Source organism: Suricata suricatta, chromosome 15, assembly GCF_006229205.1.
Source record: "Suricata suricatta isolate VVHF042 chromosome 15, meerkat_22Aug2017_6uvM2_HiC, whole genome shotgun sequence".
Taxonomy (NCBI): Eukaryota; Metazoa; Chordata; class Mammalia; order Carnivora; family Herpestidae; genus Suricata; species Suricata suricatta.
This window is the reverse complement of record NC_043714.1, coordinates 69,943,781-69,955,242: the sequence shown is the minus strand read 5'-3', so window position 1 is coordinate 69,955,242 and position 11,462 is coordinate 69,943,781. Positions and strand designations below refer to the sequence as shown.

At 44.2% G+C, this 11,462-nt stretch overlaps 1 protein-coding gene across 2 annotated transcripts in view; it reads right to left on the bottom strand.

Moving 5' to 3' along the window:
- Positions 1–5,590: 5,590 nt before the first annotated feature.
- The window catches only part of PHF20L1 (PHD finger protein 20 like 1), an 80,303-nt gene continuing 74,431 nt past the window's right edge, over positions 5,591–11,462 (bottom strand). For both annotated transcript variants that reach the window (XM_029923657.1, XM_029923658.1), the window contains 3 exons: positions 9,515–9,881; positions 8,104–8,266; positions 5,591–6,785 (listed from right to left, as the gene is read on the bottom strand). In XM_029923657.1, coding sequence (XP_029779517.1) covers positions 6,643–6,785; positions 8,104–8,266; positions 9,515–9,881 — 673 coding nt within the window. In that variant the 3' untranslated portion in view covers positions 5,591–6,642. The remainder of the gene's footprint in view (positions 6,786–8,103; positions 8,267–9,514; positions 9,882–11,462) is intronic.

The window sequence follows — 11,462 nt, the reverse complement described above, 5'->3', positions numbered from 1 at the left end:
AGTCCATGCACTTTTATGCTACCACAGATGAGATGTACTTGCTTTGGTGGCTGGCTTCTTAACAGGAGGGATCAGTTTCTCTTGGCTCAGGCCGGGATTTCGGCTGCCCCTGCCTGAGGCGAGGTGTGCTGCCTGAGGTGAGGTGCACAGCAGGAGGTGTAGTGCACACCCTCACAGAGGCTGTGGACTTCCAGCCCCCAGTCGGGATAGTGATCGCTTTGGGGAGGGACGAGGTTTTCTTGGCTACGGCCAGATTCGCACTGCTGTTGCCCAAGGCACCAGGCGCTGCCGGAAATGAGCTGCGCACTCCTACAGCCGAAGCGCGAACCCCGACCTCCACCACCGCCAACTCCCTGCCGGGATTCCGTAGGAGTGGGGGATATTTTTTCCCTGTTGGCGCCCAGGATTCCGGACTCACGGCCAATGCTGGAGGCGAGATGCAACGTGGAAATGAGGTACGTGCTCCCACTCCCACAGCTGAGGTTGAAGTGAGCGCCCCTGGCGCCACTGTGGCCGCCGACTCCCCACCAGGATGGCACAGGGCTGGAAGCTGTTCTTTCCCTTGTGCCATCCGGGTTCAGGATTTGGGCTACCCAGCAGTTATATATGGAGTGAGAGTTTCTCTCTCTGAGCGGGGTTAAACGTTCTTTATCTCTTCCCCAGAGACAGTGATATGAGCATGTTCAGTTTCTCTGTCTCTTCCCTTTGTCTCTCGGGCTCCATGCGCTTGCCCCATGTTGGGCTGGGGCTCCCGCCTCCCCTGCCCGTCTTGGTCTGGCCCATTTTCCAATCTCCCCAGTTCGCACTCACTCACTCAGGTATCTTTGAGGTTGTCTTCTCTGTGGAGTCTGTATTTTCTCCTTCCGCTCTTGCAGATGAGAGTAATGTCCTTCTCAGTTCGATCGATGGGGCAGACGGAGTTTACAGAGCTCCCTTCCTCTCCGCCATCTTGGCTCCTCCCCAGCTTATTTCCTTTTCTATTTTAGTTCTGTTTCTCTAGGTTTCAAATCTTAGATTGGTGATTTTGTACTATTCTCTATTTCCAATGTGTAAAACCGAGATAAAATGGACAAATATTAGTTTCAGGCGTACATGATTTGATATTTGCATATATTGTGAAATGATCACAATAGGTCTAGTTAAAATCCATGTTACCTTTATTTTTAATATAAGCATTTCAAACTACACATTTGCCTCTGATACTGCTTGAGCTGCAGCCCACAAATTTTACCATGTTGTTTTACTTTTCATTCAATTAAAAATATCTTCTGATTTTACTTGTAATTTTTCTCTTTCACTCATGGTTATTTACAAGTATGTTGATAATATCCAAACATTTTGGAGGCGGGGGTGGTTTCCAGAGATCCAAAATTGATTTCCAGTAATTCCATCCATGTCAGAGAACATATTATGATTTCAATTATTTTAAATGTTTTGAGACCTGTTTTATAGCCTAGTATACTTACCATCCTTCTGAGTATTCCATATGCACTTGAAAAGGAAATTTCTATTCTTATGTTGTTGGGTCAACTGTCCTGTGTCAATTAGACCAAACTGAATGTTCACATTTGTTTGTGTCCTATGTCCTAAAGCGTTGAAATCTTGAACTATAATTGTAGATTTTTTCCTTTTTCTATTCAAAAATATTAGTGTTTGCTGTATTCTGATACTCTACTATCAAAATACATCTGATAAATATATTTCTATTGTAATTTACTTTTTTTGTGTGTGGACAAAAGACCTATAAGTAGTCCTGTGAGTATAAAGGAAGATAACATTCTATTGGGAAGTGAAATGGAAAGGCAAGAAAGAGAATATAAAAATACGTGTAAGTTCCCAACGTCAAGGAAGAGCTTGTGTTTTGAAAATAGATGTTGGTATGTAGAAATGACTTATTACATTTAAACATTGATTTCAATATATTATTACATTTAAACATTGATTTCAATCTGCCAATATTTACAAATTGGAAATCACACTCTCTGCAACTGTTTATATTTATAATGGACAGTTTCAAAGCTCCATTGCCCATGGCAGTGTCCTCAGTTGTGCACACATTGGCTCCTGCACACACACATGTGCGCACGTACACACACACACACACACACACACACACACACACAGCCCTCTTCCTCACTCCAATCTCCTTGGCTGATCACTTAAATACAGTAAGTATATTTAAGTCTGGTCTTCAGATCCACTTTTAGGGGTACCCAAAATCCGAAGTATCAGGAGTGGATTACAATTTTCCAAAATTCCTATAGAGGCCAAAACATCTAAAGACCATTTTTTAAATTAATGTACATATTCTATTTCCTCCAAACCTCTCCATTTACAAATCTAATTATCTTTCCTTTCTTTTTCCTCTTTGCACTCTTTGATATCACCCAACTCTTTGAAAGAGGTTTTTTTTTTTTATGTTTCTATAAGCCTGCAAACTAGGACCTTAATTCTATATCCAGCCACATAACCTGGTGGCTGGACCACAGATGACACTCAAATGTGACCACTACACTTAATTTTCAACTCCACAATTTAGTAAGAGCTTCTAGGTACTTTCCTTCATTTGGCCCTCAAAGCTGTTCTGTTAGGCATATCCACATTTCATAGACAAGGAAAGCCAAGCTCACTGCCAGCGAGCGGCCCGAGCAAACACTTGCGTGGCAGATGGCAAAGCTCACGCCTGCCCATGAATGCCAGCTCCCCTCTCACAGACCAGCTCCTTCACCAGAGGCCCAGTGCAGGGAACTACAGGATGGAGGCCTCAGATATCCAAGAGAAGTCAAAGCTTGAATACTTGTCTGGGTTCGCAGAGACACAACCAAGGAGAACCTTCCAGAAGAGGGAAATGTTAAGAAGGCAGGACATGGAAGCAGCCAGAGTCTACCAGTGAGGCGGTGCTGCAATGAACTTGAGGTCCAGATAACACAGAACAGACTTGGTTTGAAATAGTCACCAGTGGCTTCAGAGAAGGAAACCGAAACCCACCTCTGCTAGGCAGAGACCATGAGCTCCAACAGGCGAGGGCTTGTGTCTGGTACCTGCCACGGAAGCCTTAGCCAGGACAGGTCTCTATGCTGCAGCTTCACCGTCCGGAGAACATCTTGTGTGCCCCAACCACACAAGCCTGAAACTCGATCGTGCAGGGAACGCACAACGTGTGCATGAAGCAGGATCCTGGGGAGCCTTGTCCTCTGGCCTAGTGGTGGCCGTTTTTCCTGAATTAGGATGATGACAAGGTTCACACTTCAGGGGCCAGAAGTAAGCGCTCTGCAGCCTCAGGTGCTGAAAAACGAGGTGGATGCGGAGAAGGAGGATGGTGACTGATCTGAGCAGCTGGCATGGTGGGGGGGGGGGGCGGACGGTTACTGGGGACCCTGCATCTCAAGGAGGGGGATTCTCTCCATGTCATGTTACCACAGAGAGGGAAGCTGGAGGAGGTCCAAGGGACTGGGGGGAAGTGAGGTGCTTTGTTTCAGACGTGCAGAGCATGCACATCAGAGAGGATGTCAGTTGGCGAAAACACGAAGTGTTAGGAAAAAGGGCTTTACTTGAAATGAGGAGAGGAATCGAGTCCCTTTAAGGAAATAAGAAATCAGGAGGACCGCACACAAGTCCGAGGAAGCAGATCCCACTGATCCGCACCATGCGAGGGACCCCTCCCGCCGGTGCCCCCTCTGTTCTGTCTGGGTAGCAGCGAGAAAGTTACCTTTGCAAGAAACACTCTCTCTAGTTCACTGCTTACACTTAAATATGCAGATTTTTAAAGCAACTCATCTGAGACCTCTCACAAAGGACTGACTTCCCAAAAACGAATTCATTTTAAAAAATTTTTTAATGTTTATTCATTTTTGAGAGAGCATGAGTAGGGGAGAAGCAGAGAGAGGGAGACACAGAATCTGAAACAGGCTCCGAGCTGTCTGCCCAGAGCCTGACCTGGGGCTTGAAACCATGAACTGTGAGATCGTGACCTGAGCCCAAGTCAGACGCTTAACTGACTGAGCCACCCAGGCGCCCTAACGAATTCATATCCTTTGTATTTTTAAAAATTTTTAATGTTTTATTTATTTTTGATAGAGACAGAGCATGAGAGGGGGAGGGGCAGAGAGAGGAGACACAGAACCGGAAGCAGGCTCCAGGCTCTGAGCTAGCTTTCAGCACAGATCCTGACACAGGGCTCGAACCCACGAACGTGAGATCTGACCTGAGCTGAAGCCGGAGGCTTAACCGACTGAGCCACCCAGGCGCCCCACGAATTCATATCCTTAAACAAGGAAAGGCTCAGTCAAATTGTTGCTAAGATGTCAACCAATTGTTGATATGCTGTCTTGAAAGGGTATGTGCATGAAAGTGATCTGACGTCGATATACTTTAAAAATCTAACCTAAAATATTCAAACTTTCAATCCATACGCATAGAAGCAGAGCCAAAACCGCGTAATCTAGGTACTGATGCGCAGCTTTCTGTCTGCTGGTTACTAACAAGTAAAGGGATGGGATTACGATGCACAAGAACAAACGCTCTTCGATTTAACTGTGGCCCCTTCCCAGGGACTGAGAGGACGGGGATCACTAGGTACAAAGCATCTTCGGTGGGCGTGACAAGAAGCTAGGCAACTCCACTATCCGTAGGTTTAGGATGCTATTTGATCTCCTCTGGGCGGGGAGGGGGAGAAGATACATATTCAATGTCTGGAATTTACCTTCAACAGAGAGATTAGAGCCGTTATTTTTTTAACACGAATGAAAGACATGGTTATCAATCTTGATATTCAGACATGAGCAAGTTTACTCCACACATGGAATACAGGCACTATTTTTTTACTTTAATATGCAAATTCAGCAAGTATCCCAAACACCTCTACGAAAGCTGTTCACTTCCCAGAAACTCTCTGACAAAGTGAATGCAGAACAAGCGAAGCGCACAGGACTGTCTGTTATGTCTGTTGATCTTTGGCACATTTGTTACGTTGGAGAATGTCAAAAGGCAATACAAATTTCGAATGACTGTTTTGCACATTCTTTTAATCGTCTTTACATCAAAATATAAGGCCACAAAAAGGCAAGCTGAAATTTCAGGATATGTGGAATAGTTTTAATAAAGGGCTTTCCATACAGTACCTTACATATAGAACAGTGTGTTTGCAAATTTAAATAATATCTGAGTGTACAGTGGCATGTCTTCTTATCAAAGATAAATTCAAGTTTACTGTGTGTCAGTTCCACGGTGCATTGACAGCGATCGCTAGAACTGATACACAGAATGAGGCATCAAATATTCAAGTGTTATGTCATCAAATAGCCTCCTAACAGTCTTTTCTCCCCTTTTAAAAAAGTTTCAAAACCTGTACATACATTTTTAATTTTTAAAAACAGTCTGTTAAAAGGTAACATTTCATGTTAACCACCAACTCTTATAGTCTATAGTAATAAAACTAGAGATGTGTAGATATAAATATGTGTAGACTATGTACATATATACGTTGAGTGTTTGTCTCGAACAAGCGCACGCGTGCGCGAACCCGCACACGACTCATGAGGGCACTGGCGGACGGAGGACCTGGGCCCGAAATCCCGCAAGAGCTGCAACTCAGACTTGCCTTTGGCTTCAGAAATGTGTCCACTGGTGACCAAAGCTAAACGTTTTGAGTGTGCACGTATTTTTTAAAAATATAATTCATCTTCAGAAAAGAGGCTTTTCCAGTATTCCGCTACCAGCAGTTACAAAATCCACAGCCACAAATTATCTTGACCGTTTTGTCACTCCTCATGCCAGCTGAGGTTTTTTACAACTTTTATCTGAAGGCCAACAGCAGGCAGACTCAGGACCAAACTGTAGCTGATGCCTGAATCCCGCCTCCGACTCTAGACGGTACGTGTGGAGCACGGGAGGCACGGGGCTGCGGACGGGCTGACGGCCTGTGGGAGACGTGGGAGGGCTCCCAGGGGCGTGAACGGTCTCCCCCAGCGGCAGCATTGTCATTTGGCACACTGACCCTTCTGCGAGCCGTTCTGTTTATAATGAGCTTAACGCCTGCAAAATAAATTCCAATTATTTGGCATCTGCTTTTAAATGTGTCATCGTAAGGAAGGAAGAATCCGCACAAGTGAGGCTCCCGCTGTCAGTCTTCTGACCAAGGACACTCATCACCTAAGAAACAGCTCATGATCCGCTACTAGCCTACACACTCGAGGGCTCGGTGTGGCTGGACCAACTGCGGAGAAGACAGTTCACACAGGCGGCCTTGGAGAACTCCCCAGAATTTTCAGTTCCTCTACAACTTTGCATTTGGCCAAATGCTGGTTCATAACATGGACCTCCTACTAAAGATTACAGAAGCACGCCAGGTTCCTTTCTACGGGCATCTCGAGCTTCGGGTAGGCAGCTATTCAAAGGTGCTGCCAGCTCGATTTCCTCGATTTCCTTCAGCGGTACCTGGCACAGACCGCGTTCTCATCTGCAGCCTCCTCGATCAAGCCGTCCTTCCTCTTGCTGTCCAAGGTGCCATCCCATTGACGTCACAAGTCAGTGAATGACCAAAGGGCACTAAGCTCTGTAGAACTATCCACTCGGCGGTCCTGTGGGTAATAAGAATCATCGACCGAAGAGGCCCACGGCCTTCTCACTCGGGTCTCGCTGCCGTCATACGGAGCAGAGAGCTGCTATCTGCTGCACTTTGCCCAGGTCGAGCAGGAGCTGTTTGATGTGACGCTTGAGCTGAGGCAGTCTTGCTAGAGGGTCCGGGGGCTCCAACTCCCCTGTGAAGTCAAGCCAGCTTTCCAGAACTAAAAGAGAGAACAGGACAAACAGACTGAAATGGCAGCCGGAGGAAGTCACAGAGCGGAGTGACGGGAGGCCGGGGAGGCGTGGAGGTGATGGTGTCCCTCTCCCCAGGAGGGCCATCTGCTCACGCCCTGTCTTAGGGTGTCACACCCACTGCGTCTTATCCCGCCAGAGCTCTAGCCTTCTGGGTGACTCTTATGTTATTACTTTAGATAATGTTCTCCTTATAGGTATAAACTAATTTCATTTTGAACATCTCCTTCTACTGTCTTCTGGAACAGGAAGTAACAGCTCCCTGTGCCCAGTAAAGCTTTCTATTATTTTAGACTTTCATCAGCTCTATTCCATTTTCAATGAAATTTAGCTACTTGCACCATTTTTTTTTTTTAAACTCAGGAAATTCTTCTTAACAAAGGAAAGGAGGTGGCAATTTCTCAGTGTCCTTTTCAGGCCCACTATTTTACCATTATTTTTAAAAATGTGCAACCACATTAGAAGTCTAGGCAGAACACAATTAGTTATTCTACACTTTTTATTAATAATAAGGGACAGAGTCAAGTTGCACTTTCTTTTCCTTCAACAATCTACTCAAAACATTAAAGTCACAAAAAGCTAGCTTAAACCCACTGGAGGATGCTTTTGAAAGGGGTTTCCATTTCCTCTTTTCTCAGGGAAAAACAAAGCAGCAGGAGCTCCAATTTAGCGTGGGGTGAAATTTAAAAATGAGAACACAATCTATGTATGAGGCTAGAAAAAACCATGACACTGGACTAGGAATCAGGTCATCTTACCCTGTTTTCTCAACTATCACCCGGCTCTTGGGTGATACAATTACAATATAAGAGAAAACCACTGGACAGTGTGCCTGCACACTTGAGGTTTACTGACCTGAGCTTGCAGGGGTTTCCTGTTGCTAATTTCACTTCCTCTTGCCCACAGTGATAGCAAAGATACAAAGTGTTTTCCTCCATATTTTAAATATGCGTAAGGTCCCTGAGCTGACTTCCAAAGAAAACAACCCAATTCCATGAAATTAATAAATATACTGTAAATGCTCTATATTGTACCCAGCAAATGGGCAGTATTTAATAAGTATCCAATGTAAAAAAAACAACAAAGATAATATCCAGTCACACTGAATTCTGCCTAAAAGGCCCCACGTCCAGCTGTGAAGTGAGACGTTAGGGAGCAAGACGCCCTGTCGGAAGGGCGGCCTCGACGGTCCCCACCCTGCGACCTGACACGCTTCACGGGACGCCCTCATGACGCCCACACGTTTCATACGAGAATCACTGCATTTTAGTTCTTTCTCGGAATTACCGTCGACTTCTTTTTCTATGAGGTCCATCCTGCTGGTGACTTCGTTCTGGACATCCTCTATGTGTGCCAGGAGATTGAGCTGCCACTGAAGATGAGAGTCGCCTGGGTCTTCGGGGCCCTGTTTATCGTTATAAATAAACACCGTATTCCTTTCAGCTGGATTCTTCTCCAAAGAACCATTGGGAAAAAAACAAAATGGGGCAAAATATAACGTCAAAACGGGAGAGAGAACATGAGACACCGCATTACCATGATGATCAGTGAAATCCAATCTGACTCATGGAATATTCTTAAAGGACGTGCTAGCATATAATTAGGTTTTATCTGATGGTCCTTAGAAGAGCAGATACGCCCGCCATGTCTCCACACAGGGTGGAAGTCATTCAATAAAGCACGCTAAATAAATGAAGTCACTAATTATACTTACTCTGTAACTAAAAAGCCCAGCTAATTTAGACTAACCCCTTCCTTAAGTCATCTAAACTGAGGACATAAGTGGAGTGCAGGCAGCAAGCAATGACAGAAAAATCATGAAGATTGGCCAAGGCCAGTTTAAAGTCTAATTAACTGTAGACTGCAATTAACTGTTGCAGTTAACTCAATGAGGCAAGAGGAAGTTAAAAATCTTTTAAAAACTTAAAAAGTGCAAACTCCTTACCACATACAGAAAAAATCTGCAACTGAGACTCAACGGAAAGAATTCATTTCATAAAAGGGACACTAATCTGACAAAATAATTTGCCACAAATATCAGGAAATATAAGCCTTCCAAATTTATTTATTTACCAGGATTTCTTGATGAAATAGACCAGAAATATAAAGGATTAATTTCAGTGGCACTGCTAGCTGAAAATCAATGAAAAATGAAGAAACAGCACATCTAAGACAATTCCTATGAATAGGAAAGAAGTTTATAAATATCCAATGTACATAGAGCTATAAAAGTCCAGTGTATCACATAATGGAATTGATATACATGCACAAATAGGCTGCAGTTTTAAAAAGAAAGATTAGAGCGCCATCTTTAATCTGAAACACACACAAAAGGCAGACAAATTATATTAACACACACACCCACACGCACGCACACATTCTCGCACATGGACATCTTCGTTTGGAAAAAAAATGCAGCTCATGGTTTTTGGAGGCATCTAAGTGAACTTCCAAAACTGACACTTTGGTTAGGGCAAACGTTTACTGAATCTACAGTTCTGAACTAGGGGAGAAGTAAATGTTCAAATGGCCAGTGTTTTCTTATAGAGAAGCTTCTTTCAGACAGAAGCTCCTTAATCAGACACTCGTGAACTTGGAAATACAAGCATAACTGCACTGAAAATTCGGTTGTTTTGTTTTATAAAATTGTCCTACGTCCTATCCTACTTTCCAAGCCAAAATGCATGAGCAGCTCTACCTTTTCAGGCATCCCATCTTCTCTCAGTGCATACTGGGAGCGGTTTTTGTCTCTCATGTGGAATTCCTGTTCCTCTTCAAAACTGCTAACATCGTCGTCATCTGAGCTCCCGGGGTCTGCGAGAGATTTGCAGTCTTGACCAAAATTCTGTGGCTTCTGGTAGCTGTGCTCACTTGTTATGTAAGTCCCTTCCATTCTGGGGGGCACCCGGGGCGGTTCTTTATGGTTCTGCGCATGGTATTTCTTCTCCTCGATACTCCTTGCGTCTTGCACTGCTATTTTTTTCTCTAGCCCCGTGATTCCTTGATCTGGGTCTTTTCGCTTCCCAGAACAAGCCCAGAGACGAAGGTCGGGGTGATGTTTGTTCCTTAAAACAAAGTTGGAGAAAGAGCAGTTCAGAAAAACCGAGTTTCACACCGTAATCTCAGAATGTAAAATGGTACAGGTAACCCTGCGTTGTCTGTGCCGTTTTTACACCAAGGGTGGGTCTCAGGCAGATGGACCCCACTTCGCTGCCGAAAGACCGAGGCTTGTACCCAAGAACCAGGTTAGGAAGAGGGCAGGGACCCAAGACAGAAGCAGAAGTATTCTTTGGGCTAACCTGCCCCAGAACTTAACGCGAAGTTGGAATTCTCACAATTTTACAAAACTAATACGCAAGTAGAAGAAAAGCAATGGCTGATAGTTCACATCACCACTTGATATATATGCACTTCTTTTTCTGATTTTTCACTGGAGTTTTTAAAACTGTATGGCACGAAAAACTTCTATGTGAACCCGTTTTAACATCTTCAATCAATCAAAATGTGATACCCACTCCCGATAAAAAAAAGTCAGGCAATGAATGTGTACGAAGAAAACAGTTCCCTGTGTGGCAATCGTACAAAACGGAGGCATAACCTTTCAGACATTTTCTACACATATAAAATTACTTTTTAAATGGGTAAGCATACACTTTTTCTTTTTACACAGATGGGGCTTTCAATGTGCCTACTTCGAAAGTAGCACATACGGGCATCTTGCCACACCAGCACCCAGACGTCTCCCTTACTTCCACGCAAGTAGCTGAACAGTATCGACGGGTCACAGTCTGGGCTCACCAGCCAACTCCCCACCTACGCACGTGCGCGTGTTCGTGTGATCTGTGCACACAGGTGGGGGTGTTTCGGTCACCTATGGAGCGGCTGGATAATGGGTACACATTCTGAATTTGGTAGGAGCTGCCTAAGCGGCCTCCAAAGGGGTTATGTTAATTACATCTATATCAGTGCCCTCTGACCCCCATCCTCGCTGACCATGGGGGCACGTGACCGTGCACAGCTAAGCCGGGTCACTCAAACTCTGCAGTGAGGAAAACAGGAATTCTCCCATCGGAGTTGGTAAGAAAGGAGGACCACCTAGAGGCATAAACCTTTCAGAAGGCTCAGTAGTGTTTGTGACTTAATTACTTCCAGATTAGATAAATACCCGGGGCCAAATTCGCTTTCTTCTAATATGCAAGTATCACTTCTGAAAATTATAAATTTTAACTTTTGGCCCTTATAAAATTTAGTATCGGAAAACACTAAACTTCTTACCCAGGAGGAGGCACGGCAGAAAACTGGTTTTATAGGCTAACAGTCTGCTGGGCTGAATCCTGCTGTGTGCAGAGGAGCCTAGACAGGCTACGTGACCTCTATCCTTGACTCCCATCTATCAAATGAGGTAGGGTCTATTTTTCGGGCTTATTTTAAAGATGAAATAAAATCTCACATGAAAGCACTAATTTCTGGCATGAATTACCCTTTTTTTTAGACTTTCAATAAATAGCTAATGATAATAATTTCTATCATTAAAAATATTAACAAAAAGAGAGGCTACAGACATGCAACAAAACTGCTCCAGTTTAAATACTTATTGAAAATATGAGGTTCAGTGGGTTAAACGTCTGGCTTCGGTTCAGGTCATG